Source organism: Pseudophryne corroboree, chromosome 1 (assembly GCF_028390025.1).
Source record: "Pseudophryne corroboree isolate aPseCor3 chromosome 1, aPseCor3.hap2, whole genome shotgun sequence".
In the NCBI taxonomy this organism is placed as follows: Eukaryota; Metazoa; Chordata; class Amphibia; order Anura; family Myobatrachidae; genus Pseudophryne; species Pseudophryne corroboree.
Window position 1 is genome coordinate 1,229,067,653 of NC_086444.1, and position 17,326 is coordinate 1,229,084,978.

General features: G+C 52.5%; 1 protein-coding gene across 1 annotated transcript in view; it reads left to right on the top strand.

The window, feature by feature from the left end:
* The window catches only part of LOC134931268 (disintegrin and metalloproteinase domain-containing protein 33-like), a 126,333-nt gene that overhangs the window by 61,773 nt on the left and 47,234 nt on the right, over positions 1 to 17,326 (top strand). Inside the window, exon 4 of the mRNA XM_063925399.1 lies at positions 16,510 to 16,588. Within this exon, the coding sequence (XP_063781469.1) occupies positions 16,510 to 16,588 (79 nt within the window). The remainder of the gene's footprint in view (positions 1 to 16,509; positions 16,589 to 17,326) is intronic.

Genomic DNA, 17,326 nt, shown 5'->3' on the forward strand with positions numbered 1-17,326 from the left:
GCAGGGGTGTGGGTACAGGGCACACAGGATAGCAGGGGTGCGGGCACAGGGCACACAGGACACAAGGGGTGCGGGTACAGGGCACACAGGATAGCAGGGGTGTGGGCACAGGGCACACAGGACACAAGGGGTGCGGGTACAGGGCACACAGGATAGCAGGGGTGCGGGCACAGGGCACACAGGATAGCAGGGGTGTGGGCACAGGGCACACAGGATAGCAGGGGTGTGGGCTCAGGGCACACAGGATAGCAGGGGTGTGGGCACAGGGCACACAGGACACAAGGGGTGCGGGTACAGGGCACACAGGATAGCAGGGGTGTGGGCACAGGGCACACAGGATAGCAGGGGTGTGGGTACAGGGCACACAGGACACAAGGGGTGTGGGTACAGGGCACACAGGATAGCAGGGGTGCGGGTACAGGGCACACAGGATAGCAGGGGTGCGGGTACAGGGCACACAGGATAGCAGGGGTGTGGGTACAGGGCACACAGGATAGCAGGGGTGCGGGCACAGGGCACACAGGATAGCAGGGGTGCGGGCACAGGGCACACAGGATAGCAGGGGTGTGGGTACAGGGCACACAGGATAGCAGGGGTGCGGGCACAGGGCACACAGGACACAAGGGGTGTGGGTACAGGGCACACAGGACACAAGGGGTGTGGGTACAGGGCACACAGGATAGCAGGGGTGCGGGTACAGGGCACACAGGATAGCAGGGGTGCGGGTACAGGGCACACAGGATAGCAGGGGTGCGGGCACAGGGCACACAGGACACAAGGGGTGTGGGTACAGGGCACACAGGACACAAGGGGTGCGGGTACAGGGCACACAGGATAGCAGGGGTGCGGGTACAGGGCACACAGGATAGCAGGGGTGCGGGTACAGGGCACACAGGATAGCAGGGGTGTCTGGATAAATCTAGTTAATAAGGGAGTCCTGATAGTGTCACACAGCATAGATGAGTGAGGAGAGTAGTGCAGGGAATATTTGCGTATTTACACACACATGGCGACTGCACGCCTCCAGCAGCGGCAGATCGTCAGTGGGCACAGCGCTGCTGGTCTGCGTGTGCGCTAATCTGCTTGTACTGAACTGTGAGTCCATGAGAGCGGCTGTTCCCATTCCGCCTCTCTCAGTGTATACTGTGTGTGCCAGACAATGTGTGTATATGTGGAATAGGCTATATTGCGTGCGGTCACATTCTGCGCATGTGTAGTACGGATACACGCCAGATACACTATTATTTATTACACCTTATTTCTCTATCGTCCTAGTGGATGCTGGGGTTCCTGAAAGGACCATGGGGAATAGCGGCTCCGCAGGAGACAGGGCACAAAAAGTAAAGCTTTACGATCAGGTGGTGTGTACTGGCTCCTCCCCCTATGACCCTCCTCCAAGCCTCAGTTAGATTTTTGTGCCCGGCCGAGAAGGGTGCAATCTAGGTGGCTCTCCTAAAGAGCTGCTTAGAAAAGTTTAGCTTAGGTTTTTTATTTTACAGTGAGTCCTGCTGGCAACAGGATCACTGCAACGAGGGACTTAGGGGAGAAGAAGTGAACTCACCTGCGTGCAGGATGGATTGGCTTCTTGGCTACTGGACATTAGCTCCAGAGGGACGATCACAGGTACAGCCTGGATGGTCACCGGAGCCTCGCCGCCGGCCCCCTTGCAGATGCTGAAACGAGAAGAGGTCCAGAATCGGCGGCAGAAGACTCCTCAGTCTTCTTAAGGTAGCGCACAGCACTGCAGCTGTGCGCCATTTTCCTCTCAGCACACTTCACACGGCAGTCACTGAGGGTGCAGGGCGCTGGGAGGGGGGCGCCCTGGGAGGCAAATGAAAACCTTTTTTGGCTAAAAATACCTCACATATAGCCTCCGGGGGCTATATGGAGATATTTAACCCCTGCCAGAATCCACTAAAGAGCGGGAGACGAGCCCGCCGAAAAAGGGGCGGGGCCTATCTCCTCAGCACACAGCGCCATTTTCCTCACACAGCTCCGCTGGTCAGGAAGGCTCCCAGGCTCTCCCCTGCACTGCACTACAGAAACAGGGTAAAACAAGAGAGGGGGGGCAAAATTGTGGCAAAACTATATTATTAAAGCAGCTATACAGGGAGCACTTATTATAAGGCTATCCCTGTCATATATAGCGCTTTTGGTGTGTGCTGGCAAACTCTCCCTTCGTCTCCCCAAAGGGCTAGTGGGGTCCTGTCTTCGTTAAGAGCATTCCCTGTGTGTCTGCTGTGTGTCGGTACGTGTGTGTCGACATGTATGAGGACGATATTGGTGTGGAGGCGGAGCAATTGCCAAATATGGGGATGTCACCTCCTAGGGGGTCGACACCAGAATGGATGCCTTTATTTATGGAATTACGGGATAGTGTCAACACGCTAAAGCAGTCGTTTGACGACATGAGACGGCCGGACAATCAATTAGTGCCTGTCCAGGCGCCTCAAACACCGTCAGGGGCTGTAAAACGCCCTTTGCCTCAGTCGGTCGACACAGACCCAGACACAGGCACTGATTCCAGTGGCGACGGTGACGAATCAACCGTATTTTCTAGTAGGGCCACACGTTATATGATTTTGGCAATGAAGGAGGCGTTACATATTGCTGATACTACAGGTACCACAAAACAGGGTATCATGTGGGGTGTGAAAAAACTACCTATAGTTTTTCCTGAATCAGATGAATTAAATGAGGTGTGTGATGAAGCGTGGGTTGCCCCCGATAAAAAAATGCTAATTTCAAAGAAGTTATTGGCTTTATACCCTTTCCCGCCAGAGGTTAGGGCGCGCTGGGAAACACCTCCTAGGGTGGACAAGGCGCTCACACGCTTATCAAAACAAGTGGCGTTACCCTCTCCTGAGACGGCCGCACTTAAAGATCCAGCAGATAGGTGGATGGAAAATATCCAAAAAAGTATATACAGACATACAGGTGTTATACTACGACCAGCTATAGCGACAGCCTGGATGTGCAGTGCTGGGGTAGCTTGGTCAGAGTCCCTGATTGAAAATATTGATACCCTGGATAGGGACAATGTTTTACTGTCTTTAGAGCAAATAAAGGATGCATTTCTTTATATGCGTGATGCACAGAGGGATATCTGCACACTGGCATCACGGGTAAGTGCTATGTCCATTTCGGCCAGAAGAAGTTTATGGACGCGACAGTGGTCAGGCGATGCGGACTCAAAACGGCATATGGAAGTTTTGCCGTATAAAGGGGAGGAGTTATTTGGTGTCGGTCTATCGGATTTGGTGGCCACGGCTACAGCCGGGAAATCCACCTTTTTACCTCAAGTCACTCCCCAACAGAAAAAGACACCGACTTTTCAACCGCAGCCCTTTCGTTCCTTTAAAAACAAGAGAGCAAAGGGATATTCATATCTGCCACGAGGCAGAGGAAGGGGGAAGAGACAGCAACAGGCAGCTCCTTCCCAGGAACAGAAGCCCTCCCCCGCTTCTACAAAAGCCTCAGCATGACGCTGGGGCTTCTCAAGCGGACTCGGGGGCGGTGGGGGGTCGTCTCAAGAATTTCAGCGCGCAGTGGGCTCACTCGCAGGTAGATCCCTGGATCCTGCAGATAATATCTCAGGGGTACAGGTTGGAACTAGAGACGGATCCACCTCGCCGTTTCCTGAAGTCTGCTTTACCAACGTCCCCCTCCGACAGGGTGACGGTCTTGGAAGCCATTCACAAGCTGTACTCTCAGCAGGTGATAGTCAAGGTACCCCCTTTTACAACAAGGAAAGGGGTATTATTCCACTCTATTTGTGGTACCGAAGCCGGATGGCTCGGTAAGACCTATTCTAAATCTGAAATCCTTGAACCTGTACATAAAGAAGTTCAAGTTCAAGATGGAGTCACTCAGAGCAGTGATAGCGAACCTGGAAGAAGGGGACTTTATGGTATCCTTGGACATCAAGGATGCGTATCTCCACGTTCCAATTTACCCCTCACACCAGGGGTACCTCAGGTTCGTCGTACAGAACTGTCACTATCAGTTTCAGACGCTGCCGTTCGGATTGTCCACGGCACCTCGGGTCTTTACCAAGGTAATGGCCGAGATGATGATTCTTCTTCGAAGAAAAGGCGTATTAATTATCCCATACTTGGACGATCTCCTAATAAGGGCAAGGTCCAGAGAACAGCTAGAGATGGGATTAGCACTGTCTCAAGAAGTGCTAAAACAGCACGGGTGGATTCTGAATATTCCAAAATCCCAGTTAATTCCGACAACACGTCTGCTGTTCCTAGGGATGATTCTGGACACGGTTCAGAAAAAGGTTTTTCTCCCGGAGGAAAAAGCCAAGGAGTTATCCGAGCTTGTCAGGAACCTCCTAAAACCAGGAAAGGTGTCTATACATCAATGCACAAGAGTCCTGGGAAAAATGGTGGCTTCTTACGAAGCAATTCCATTCGGCAGATTCCACGCAAGAATTTTCCAGAGGGATCTGTTGGACAAATGGTCAGGGTCGCATCTTCAGATGCACCAGCGGATAACCCTGTCTCCAAGGACAAGGGTATCTCTTCTGTGGTGGTTGCAGAGTGCTCATCTATTGGAGGGCCGCAGATTCGGCATACAGGATTGGATCCTGGTGACCACGGACGCCAGCCTGAGAGGCTGGGGAGCAGTCACACAAGGAAGAAACTTCCAGGGCGTGTGGTCGAGCCTGGAAACGTCTCTTCACATAAACATTCTGGAACTAAGAGCAATCTACAATGCTCTAAGCCAGGCAGAACCTCTGCTTCAAGGAAAACCGGTGTTGATCCAGTCGGACAACATCACGGCAGTCGCCCATGTGAACAGACAGGGCGGCACAAGAAGCAGGAGTGCAATGGCAGAAGCTGCAAGGATTCTTCGCTGGGCAGAGAATCATGTGATAGCACTGTCAGCAGTGTTCATCCCGGGAGTGGACAACTGGGAAGCAGACTTCCTCAGCAGACACAACCTTCACCCGGGAGAGTGGGGACTTCATCCAGAAGTTTTCCACATGCTGGTAACCCGTTGGGAAAGACCAATGGTGGACATGATGGCGTCTCGCCTCAACAAAAAACTGGACAGGTATTGCGCCAGGTCAAGAGATCCGCAGGCAATAGCTGTGGACGCGCTGGTAACGCCTTGGGTGTACCAGTCGGTGTATGTGTCTCCTCCTCTGCCTCTCATACCAAAAGTATTGAGAATTATACGGCAAAGAGGCGTAAGAACGATACTAGTGGTTCCGGATTGGCCAAGAAGGACTTGGTACCCGGAACTTCAAGAGATGATCACGGAAGATCCGTGGCCTCTACCTCTGAGAAGGGACTTGCTTCAGCAGGGTCCCTGTCTGTTTCAAGACTTACCGCGGCTGCGTTTGACGGCATGGCGGTTGAACGCCGGATCCTAAAGGAAAAAGGCATGCCGGAAGAAGTCATTCCTACTTTGATTAAAGCAAGGAAGGAAGTAACCGCGCAACATTATCACCGCATTTGGCGAAAATATGTTGCGTGGTGCGAGGATCGGAGTGCTCCGACGGAGGAATTTCAACTGGGTCGATTCCTACATTTCCTGCAATCAGGATTGTCTATGGGTCTCAAATTGGGATCTATTAAGGTTCAAATTTCGGCCCTGTCGATTTTCTTCCAAAAAGAATTGGCTTCAGTTCCTGAAGTCCAGACTTTTGTTAAGGGAGTGCTGCATATACAGCCCCCTGTGGTGCCTCCAGTGGCACCGTGGGATCTCAATGTTGTTTTGGACTTTCTCAAATCTCATTGGTTTGAACCACTAAAAACTGTGGATTTGAAATATCTCACATGGAAAGTGACCATGCTACTAGCCCTGGCTTCGGCCAGGAGAGTGTCAGAACTGGCAGCTTTATCTTACAAAAGCCCATATCTGATTTTCCATTCGGACAGGGCAGAACTGCGGACTCGTCCGCATTTTCTCCCTAAGGTGGTGTCAGCATTTCATCTGAACCAACCTATTGTAGTGCCTGCGGCTACAAGCGACTTGGAGGACTCCAAGTTGTTGGACGTTGTCAGAGCTTTAAAAATATACATTTCAAGGACAGCTGGAGTCAGGAAATCTGACTCGCTGTTTATACTATATGCTCCCAACAAGTTGGGCGCTCCTGCGTCTAAGCAGACTATTGCTCGCTGGATTTGTAGTACGATTCAGCTTGCACATTCTGTGGCAGGCCTGCCACAGCCAAAATCGGTAAAAGCCCACTCCACAAGGAAGGTGGGTTCTTCTTGGGCGGCTGCCCGAGGGGTCTCGGCATTACAACTCTGCCGAGCGGCTACGTGGTCGGGGGAGAACACGTTTGTAAAATTCTACAAATTTGATACCCTGGCTAAGGAGGACCTGGAGTTCTCTCATTCGGTGCTGCAGAGTCATCCGCACTCTCCCGCCCGTTTGGGAGCTTTGGTATAATCCCCATGGTCCTTTCAGGAACCCCAGCATCCACTAGGACGATAGAGAAAATAAGAATTTACTTACCGATAATTCTATTTCTCGGAGTCCGTAGTGGATGCTGGGCGCCCATCCCAAGTGCGGATTATCTGCATTACTTGTACATAGTTACAAAAATCGGGTTATTATTGTTGTGAGCCATCTTTTCAGAGGCTCCGCTGTTATCATACTGTTAACTGGGTTTAGATCACAGGTTGTACGGTGTGATTGGTGTGGCTGGTATGAGTCTTACCCGGGATTCATAAATCCTTCCTTATTGTGTACGCTCGTCCGGGCACAGTACCTAACTGAGGCTTGGAGGAGGGTCATAGGGGGAGGAGCCAGTACACACCACCTGATCGTAAAGCTTTACTTTTTGTGCCCTGTCTCCTGCGGAGCCGCTATTCCCCATGGTCCTTTCAGGAACCCCAGCATCCACTACGGACTCCGAGAAATAGAATTATCGGTAAGTAAATTCTTATTTTTATATATTCAGCAGCGTTTTACTGGGGAAATTCCAGTCACTCCCATCAGTCACGGTGGAGCTTACAATCTATATTCCCTACTTTATGGACACACCATACACTAAGGCTAATTATTTGTCACAACCCAATGAACCTACCACAATCTTTTTGTGCAGTGTTGGAGGAAACACAATGGAAACATACAAACTCCACACATACGGGCTACGACCAGTAACTGAACTCATGACCTCAGTGTTGTGAGGCTGTAGTGCGAATGTGGCACCCCCAGTGGTGGGTGCGCGTGTGTAGTATGGATCGTACTGGGGGCAGATGCACTAAAGCCTTCGAGAGGGATAAAGTGAAGAGAGATAAAGTACCAGCCAATCAGCGCTATGACTGCCAGTCTTCAATCACAGCCTGTGACTTGGCAGCTAGGAGCTGATTGGCTGGTACTTAATCTCTCTGCACTTTATCCCTCTCCAGGCTTAGTACATCTCCCACCAGATCTCCAAAGGCTCCTCATACTCTCCTTCCTGTCACGGCGTGGCACAGGACCAGATCCCAGATATAGAGCAGACGCCAGGACATAAAGTGGCGTTTACATTTAGTAACCTGCGACGCTGCGTCACTGACACTGTTTACGTGTAGGCCACACCCAGGGGGATATTCAATTACCCGCACCGACTGCGGGTGTAAAAGTATCACTGGGGGGGGGCTATCTAATTAGCTATCTAATTAGGCCCGAAAAGCCGGCGAGTGCCGTGACTAATCGAGGGATTTTGGGCGCGTGCCGTGGCTAATCGGGGGATTTTGTTTCACCTGCCTCCGGCAGGCAAAGCTAATGTGCACCGAAAATTTTTCGGGTTTTGTGTTTTGGTTTTGGATTCGGTTCCGCAGGCGTGTTTTCGATTCGGACGCGTTTTGGCAAAACCTCCCTTAAATTTTTTGCCGGATTCGGGTGGTTTTTTTTTCAAAAACCCCTCAAAAACAGCTTAAACCATAGAATTTCGGGGTAATTTTGATATAGTATTATTAACCTCAATAACCATAATTTCCACTCATTTCCAGTCTATTCTGAACACCTCACAATATTATTTTTAGTCCTTAAATTTGCACCGAGGTCGCTGGATGGCTAAGCGACCCAAGTGGCCGACACAAACACCTGGCCCATCTAGGAGTGGCACTGCAGTGTCAGACAGGATGGCACTTCAAAAAAATTGTCCCCAAACAGCACATGATGCAAAGAAAAAAAGAGGCGCAATGAGGTAGCTGTGTGACTAAGCTAAGCGACCCAAGTGGCCGACACAAACACCTGGCCCATCTAGGAGTGGCACTGCAGTGTCAGACAGGATGGCACTTCAAAAAATTGGCCCCAAACAGCACATGATGCAAAGAAAAAAAGAGGCGCAATGAGGTAGCTGTGTGACTAAGCTAAGCGACACAAACACCTCAATATCACAGGAATTATTTGTTCTAATCAATGGTATTATTGGTCCAAATCACTGGAAGAAAATGGCAAAATCACTGGAATTATTTGGCAAGATCACTGTAATTAATAATTATAAATCACTGATATTAATTGGTAAAATATCACTATCACCTGCCTAGTGAAGTGGAATCTAGATGGTATTTTGTACCGGGGACACAATAACTTCATCAATTGTCTAAATCCCAATGCACTAATGGCGGAAAACTGGCGCACATCTAACAGCGCACTGATTATACTGAGAACTGATTATACTGATCACTGATGATACTACGGAGAAGTGACACTGAGTTGCGAGAACAGCACTGAACTATTGTACTGTAGTATACTGGTCCCCACAATGCAGCACAGATATTGAGCACTGATCCAGAGAATAGAACTGAGTCTGACACGGAGCTGCAAGATACAGCAATGGACAACTGTACTGTACTACTATATACTGGTGGTCACCACCAGGGCTTAAAGTGGTCCTGGAGAGGTGGGGGAACTCACCTCGCCCGCAACACCGTAGAAGGGGTGTGGCCTCACAAGGAAGGGGTGTGGCCACACAAAGTACCACCAATTCAAAATAATGCTTCACATTTCCCGCCCCACATACTAGTGCCCTTTACACACACAATGTCCACAATAGCAGAGTCCCCCTTTTACACAGTACGGCAGACAGAGCCCCCTTTTACACAGTACGGCAGACAGAGCCCCCTTTTACACAGTACGGCAGACAGAGCCCCATTTTACACAGTACGGCAGACAGAGCCCCATTTTACACAGTACGGCAGACAGAGCCCCATTTTACACAGTACGGCAGACAGAGCCCCATTTTACACAGTACGGCAGACAGAGACCCATTTTACACAGTACGGCAGGTAGAGCCCCCTCCAAGGGCAAACGCAGGATTTATGAGGGGGTTTTCCAGCTAGATATATACATATATACATACTGGGGGGATGGTGAGGGCATGGGGGGACACATACTGGGGGGCCGGTGAGGGACATGGTAGAACATACTGGGGGGCCGGTGAGGGACATTGGGGGACACATACTGGGGGGGTGAGGGACATGGGGGGACACATACTGGGGGGGTGAGGGACATGGGGGGACACATACTGGGGGGCCGGTGAGGGACATGGGGGGACACATACTGGGGGGTGAGGGCCATACATACTGGGGGGATGGTGAGGGACATGGGGACACACATACTGGGGGGGGGATATGGGAATGCACATAGTGGGGTCAGGTAAGGGATATGGGGACACATACTGAGAGATGGGTGACTAGTGACACACTGGGGCCTGGGTGGGAGGGGACCTGGTTACATGCACATGTACATTAGAGCCTGGTAGATCAGCATTGCTCCCCTCAGATTGTGAATGAGCTGCACCCAGCAGAGGAGGAGCTCAGGCAGCACACAGGACGCAGTACACAGGACGCTGCAGATCCTGAATAAAGATCCTTCCATCGGCTCCACCATAATTTTTTCTATTGACCTGAGCGTTGAGATGAAAGAGAAGTGACAGGCAGCAGTGTACACTGCTAGAGCCTACCTCACTCTATGTCAGCACTCGCGGCTCCGCGTTCCGCCCCCACATGTAGTTGCAGCCGGTGATCATGATCACTGATCAGTGATACTTTCTCCCCTCACCCTGCACGCAGCGGCGCGCGCCCGATTCCACTTCCTGTATGGCAGAACACTAAACACATTCTGCCGGGGGTGACAGGGAGAGCGGAAGTGAGCAATGGAGGAAGGTAGGTGGGGACAGGCAACGAACATGCAGCTCCAGCCCCAGGCAAATCCAGCAGCGGCCAACGAGTGAGCATGGAGTGGGTGCTTCACATCCCTCATGCTGTTCCACTCTGTTCCGCCCTTTAATTGTTAGCGCTCATAGGCAGCTGCCTAGTGGTGGCGCCGGCCCTGGGAGAGGGCACTTTGAATCTGGCGCCGACTGTGCGCCATTCACGGCTCCTGGACCGCCAGCTAATGAGAAGCTGCCACTTGGCAGCTTCTCATTGGCTGGCGGTCTGCGAGCCGTGATTGGCTCACGGCAGATTTTAAAAAAACCTTCCCTTCTTCTGATTGGTGCTGCAGCCGGTCCGCAAGCCATGATTGGCTGGCGGCCGCTGCCACCTTTACAATGGAACAGGGACATGATGCTGTGGCCGGGCGGAGGCGGAACTGGTTCCGCCTGCAATTAGAGGTGACGGAACGCAGTTCCGCCCCGTTCCGGCCCACTTTAACCACTGGTCACCACAATGCAGCACTGTACTACTATATACTGGTCCCCACAATGCAGCAAAGATATTGAGCACTGATCCGGAGAATAGAACTGAGTCTGACACGGAGCTACAAGATACAGCAATGGACTACTGTACTGTACTACTATATACTGGTGGTCACCACAATGCAGCACTGTACTACTATGTACTGGTCCCCACAATGCAGCAGATATTGAGCACTGATCCGGAGAATAGAACTGAGTCTGACACGGAGCTGCAGGATAACGCTATGGCCTACTGTACTGTACTACTATATACTGGTGGTCACCACAATGCAGCACTGTACTACTATATACTGGTCCCCACAATGCAGCACACTGAGCACAGATATTGAGCTTTTCAGGCAGAGAACGTAGCCACGTCCTCTCCACTCAATCGACAATGCACGAGTGAAAATGGCGGCGACGCGCGGCTCTTTATATGGAATACGAATCTCGCGAGAATCCGACAGCGGGATGATGACGTTTTCCCCCGTTCGGGTTTTGCGTGTTAGGCGGGAAGAACCGAGGCTGCCTCGGAACTGTATAAACCACGTGAAGTTCGAGGGGGGGGGGTTCGGATCTCGACGAACCGAACCCGCTCATCTCTAAGCAAAATCCCTGATAACAGCCCCGTTTTCATCCGAAAAGGGAGGCTCCTTCACTCGCTGCACAGCGTCTATTCATGGAAGACGACGAAAGTGACGAATAAAGGGTGTGGCTCGTGATCGTGGCACTCACGCAAAGCCACGCCCCCTTTCCTTGGCGGGAAAGTCCCTCTTTAGCCAGCCGTAAAGTTGGGAGGTATGCACTGTGACCGTAATACACTTACACTTGCCTGGCATGGTGACATCAGATGTGACCAGTCAGAAAGCTCACTGTGCAGCTGCAGGAAGAGAAGCTTCCTGCAGTTGCTGCGCTCAGGGATACCTCCGGTCCCTCTGCTTCCTGGATTGGTCAGCCCCCGGCAGCGCCCCCCACCCAGCGGCTGCAGACACTAGCAGCTGCTGGGGAATGTAAGAATAAGCAGCCCTCACCTTTAGGGTTGCACCTCATCCCTTTAATGGAGTCTTGAAGTCAGCCAGCCCCAGAACCTGTGTAATTAATATGTGCCCAGAATTAAAGGGATGGGGTGGCAACCCTACCCACCTTCCCTAGGTGTCAGGACACTGAGTTTAGCTCTGACCCCTGACACACCCACAAAGCTCCACCCCCGGGCTCTCATTGGCCCACGGCATATTGAATAGTAGCTCAGTGGTGACCATTAATGGTTCCCTTTCAGATGTTTTCACGCCATCGATGTTACCCACCAATGGTACCGTCGATGGTGACCACCGATGGGTAACCCACAGATGGCCATCCCTACTCACCAGGCTTCCCAAGCTCTGCCCCCATCAGCCTCTCTCCAGCTTCCCTCCTCAGGCTGGCAGAACCATCTCCAGGGTGTCTGCAGGGTCCCAGAGACCAGCCATTAACCCCTCAGATTCCAGGGTACCACACTTCTGCCCGAGCTGTCGTATGTTCAATTCTGCATCGGCCACACTGTTTATAATATATGGAGCTGCCTCATTGAGATTGATGAGCATCTGCGGAGAGGACAGCTTTCCCATATAGTTGTTGGAGCATGCGTTCTATATGGTCGCCCTGACGTCTTTACCTTCACGTCTCGCAGTTTCTTTGCTGTGACGCAATCCGTGTCCCCCTGGGCACTACCAGTTAGCAGGTAGTGAGGCTCATTTACAACACGGGCTCAATGCACAGCACAAACCGCCTTTACTATGCAACACTGCGTCTGGATAGAGATGCGCCCGGCCGCCTTCTGCTCTCATGAGACAGTCCATGGACATTCCAGGAGCCGATGTCGGGGATCTCCACAGCTTTCACACCGGGAATCAACCTCGTCTTCGCTCAACTCTTCGTCCCAAGGACAACTGTTGTGCTCATGCCCGTAGTTTCCGCAGAGCAAACATCGGGACTCCTTCTTCGCTTGGCCCTGCTGACGTCTTCGGTCCGCTTCCTGGACCACCTTCTTTGGGGACGTCTCTCGCCAAGTACACTCGCTGGCAAAGTGCCCTGTTTGCCGACATCTCTTGCAGGGCGTCACAGCGGCTTTCTTGCGCCCCTTCTCCCGGCGCTCTTCCTTTCCACGCTGGACCGACCGCTGCACCATCTTCAGGATGTCTGCCCCAGACACCGTCACCCAGTCGCTCTGGTCCGCACACATCCGGGGGTGAGTCTTCTCCGGAGCCGTCCGCAGGGAGGTCTTCTTGGTGGCGTTCCACATCGTGTCCGTGATCCGGTCTCTTTTATCCTGCCGACTACGCCAAGTGTGAGAGGTGCGGGGGCCTGGGGGTGCGTGTGGTGGTGCCTGCTGCCGTGCAGGTGTAGACGCGGTACTCACCAGGCGCCGCTCTCTCTCACCTTCAGGTACCGGAACCTTCAACGGACCTGGAATTCTTCAGTCGGATCCGGACACGGCGATTCCCTCTTGGAGCTGACCGTCGACCGAGCTGAGGAGAGAATGGTTTACATCAAAGGGGGTATCGACCCTTCTTCCGCTGGAACAGGGGATACCCCAGGGGTGGCCGCGACCTTCACCGGTTGGGCGAATGGTCATCACCGGCACAAAGCCTCAGCCACCCAGATTTCACACACTCGCGCTTTCGCACGTAGTGTGATGAAAAGGGATTCTCACGTCCGTGAGCAATCCCGACTCCGGCGCTCGGGGACAAACAAGGGACAGACGTACACGGATGCTACTCACCGTCACAAGTCTTGCACTCCGATCTTCTCCACTTATAGGTCCCTGTAAGGAGGCAAAGAGAAACAGCCGTGCAGGGCCTAACTCTGACCTAGTGTCACACCCTATACTAACTACAACAGCAGAGCCCTCAAACTAGCTCTGTGGGTGTGGTGCAACATAACTAGCACAAACCTCATAACAGCAATTTGCCCTGCACGGTAACAACATATATCACACTATCGGAGTTACAACCTAAAACGGTGCTGTCCCTTTTCTACCCGACTCAGAACACCCAGTAGTGGGGACCGCACAGCTCACCCACCTACCGTACTCTCAGGGTGGCCTGAGCCTAACGCCCAGTGCCACCTTTACTCACCTCGGGGAAACGCTGATTCACTGGGCCTAGCGCCCCCTAACTGCCCATAGGCCTGACTTTGCCCACGGGCCTAGCGCCCGCCTACCTTGCTGCCCGTTGGGTGACCTGGGCCTTGTGCCCAAGGTCACCTTATCGTACCTATTTGGCCAAAATCCACTAGGGCCTAATGCCCTCTAATGCCCCACAGGCCTAGTGCCTGGATTGTGCCTCGGGCCTAATGCCCGCCTAACTGGTGCCACAGGCCGGTGGCCTGACTAACCTTAGGGGCCTAGTGCCCAACATGTGCCCCCAGGCCTAGTGCCTGCCTATCTGGGCCACGGGCCTGGAGGGCCCGACCAAATGCCCCCACGGGCCAGGAGGGCCCGACTATATGCCCACGGGCCGGGAGGGCCCGACTACGTGCCCACAGGCCGGGAGGGCCTGACTGTGCCCACGGGCCTAATGCCCGAACACCCGGTGGTCTAGGGGGAAAGCGGGTACAGGGGCACCTGACAAGGGCCTACCTGACCCGCTGGAAGAGGCACCAGGGGGGAGCTTCGTCAGCTCTTCGCTTCCCACCCCTGGTGACCTCTCTGGCGCTCTTCTTCAATCTTCGGCCGCTGGCCCGTCCTGGCCAGCGGCGCCGCCGTCGTCGCGCCGCGTCCAGCCGCCGCTGGACATCTTCTTTCCGAGGGCTAGATTCTTCAGGCCTCTTCAGCGGCCGCCGGAGCTCTTCTCCTCTCCTCCGCGCGGCGTCTTCTTCCCTCTTCTTCCGGCCGTCTCTTCTGTTCTTCTCCCGCCCGACGACTCTTCTGCCGCTCTTCGGCGCGGCCTTTTCTTCAGGCAGACGCCGGGGGCGGGGCCTATGACGCGGCGAGCGCCGATTGGCTCGCCGCGCCTGTTCCTGATTGGCCGGCGCCCCGCGAGCCGTGATTGGCTCGCGGACGGCGCCGGATTCAAAAAGCCGCGGGCGGCGCTTCTCATTGGCGGCCCCAGCGGTGCCAAGTTTAAAGCGCCGCCGCGCCGCTCTCCGCCGCCGACAGCCTGGTGCAGGGAAACATCCGATCCCTGCACCAGGCACCCGCCGCCGCACACTCCGCGCTGGGGACAGACAAGCTGCCCCAGCGCTGTCCCCAGCTAGGGACCACAACATGGATGTGCCCACAGGGCACATCCTTACACTACTGCCTAACTAGGGGCCTAATCAGACCTGATCGCAAAAGCAACATTTTTCTCTAATGGGAAAAACCATGTGCACTGCAGGTGGGGCAGATGTAACATGTGCAAAGAGAGTTAGATTTGGGTGGGTTATATTGTTTCTGTGCAGGGTAAATACTGGCTGCTTTATTTTTACACTGCAAATTAGATTTCAGTTTGAACACACCACACCCAAAAAGTTTGCTGTTGCGATCAGCTCGGAATTAGGCCCTAGGTTTGCTTGATGGTAGCGCTGCTGCTGATGATAACGCCGGTGACCTCTTACTCTCCCCTCTAATCAGATATTGCGGAGTGTGCGCTCAGGGGGGCTCGTCTGACGTCTGAGCTGTTTCTGGCATGAAAAATAAAAAAAACATTTTTAAACAAAACCATCTGTGACGCAGAGATCGGCGGCGTGATAACAGGGCTGATGTATGGGGTTTGTTAGAGGCCGCTGTCACGTGACGAGAGGCTTTGATGTATCCCGCTTTTCCCTGGAGACTCCTGGTTTCTGCATGTCTTGTAATCACTTTCTCAGAATGGAGACTTCTGACGGAATTAGCAGAACCACCGGTCTAACGCTGATCTGCAATTGGCAGGGAAAACAACGCAGAGGGCGATGATTTGGTCCCAAGTTATGGCAGGATGGAGTATAAAGAGGCCCCGAGGCGTCTCTCGCAGTTCATATGTGTTAATAGAAAAAAATCGGAACCGCAGTCCCCATACATTAATATGACGCCTACATTCCCATCTTCAGATAGTCTTAGTTTCCATACAGATCCCTCCGCCACCCTCCGGGCCAGTGGAATACGAGAAAACGCCACCACCATTAGCTGCTATTATTCTACGCCGTAAATGAGTCTTCCAAACCGGTAATGGGCAACCGGTCACCCACCGCATGTGCGCCCCTCTGTCATTCTATGGGGTTGCTGATTACCCTTATTGGTGGTGATAAATTAAAATAATACTTTTAATCAAATAAAGACACCAATCACATTATCAGCATTTTAATGCAAGATAAATAAATATTATAGCGGTAATCTGACAGATCACTATGACATCTGGGTGACCAGATTTTCCTCCAGCTTTGAAAGTCAGGCCCCTCGTCCGGTACAGGAACAGCGCAAATCTGTAGCTATGTTCTCATCCGTCACCTTGTTGCTCTACAGAAAAGGTCTGTAGACCATAAATAGACAAGATCACAGCACACTGATGCAGTGACTGACTGTAGTGACCAGGAATTACGCAGAGGAAAGAGGGAGGACAGTTTTTGCAGGCCGCGCATTTCTCCTCCTCCTCCTCCTCCTCCTCCTCCTCCTCCTCCTCCTCCTCCTCCTCCTCTGATCTCAGGGGTGCTGCCTGCCAGGCAATTATGCCCCCTTTATAGATGGGCAGCCAATTAGGAGCAGTCTTTCAGGAAATTGCAGTCCACTGCATTTCCCCCTTTAGTGTATGATTACTGGGCCAGCTGCCCACGTCCCTTCTCTAAGTCACCATAACCGACGTGGGCCTGCGGATCATGTCCTCCTGGTGTGTATGTTTCTACATCACTAATACTAATACATCACTGTCCTGTTCCCACAGCCTCCTGCTGTCTCCTGGCTTCACCGAGACGCATTACACAGAGGACGGAGAGCTGGTGACTCTTACGCCAAATCACACGGTGAGTTCCAAAACAATCAGCTTATATACCCTTTGCTGGAACAGCAGCCAGGTGTGGGGATGGGCATCGATTCTGGATGTTTCCAGAACATTGATACCTACCAACTACCTTCTCCTGCTACTGTGTGTCCTTTACCTTCCTGCATTACTCACCTTCTCCTCCTACTGTGTGTCCTTCACCTACCTGTATTACTCACCTTCTCCTCCTATTGTGTGTCCTTCACCCACCGGTATTACTCACCTTCTCCTCCTATTGTGTGTCCTTCACCCACCTGTATTACTCACCTTCTCCTCCTACTGTGTGTCCTTCACCTGCCTGTATTACTCACCTTCTCCTCCTATTGTGGGTCCTTCACCCACCTGTATTACTCACCTTCTCCTCCTATTGTGGGTCCTTCACCCGCCTGCATTACTCACCTTCTCCTCCTACTCTGTGTCCTTCACCCACCTGCATTACTCACCTTCTTCTCCTACTGTGTGTCCTTCACCCGCCTGTATTACTCACCTTCTCCTCTTACTGTGTGTCCTTCACCAACCTGTATTACTCACCTTCTCCTCATATTGTGTGTCCTTCACCTGCCTGCATTACTCACCTTCTCCTCCTACTGTGTGTCCTTCACCCACCTGTATTACTCACCTTCTCCTCCTACTGTGTGTCCTTCACCTGCCTGCATTACTCACCTTCTCCTCCTACTGTGTGTCCTTCACCCTCCTGTATTACTCACTTTCTCCTCCTAAT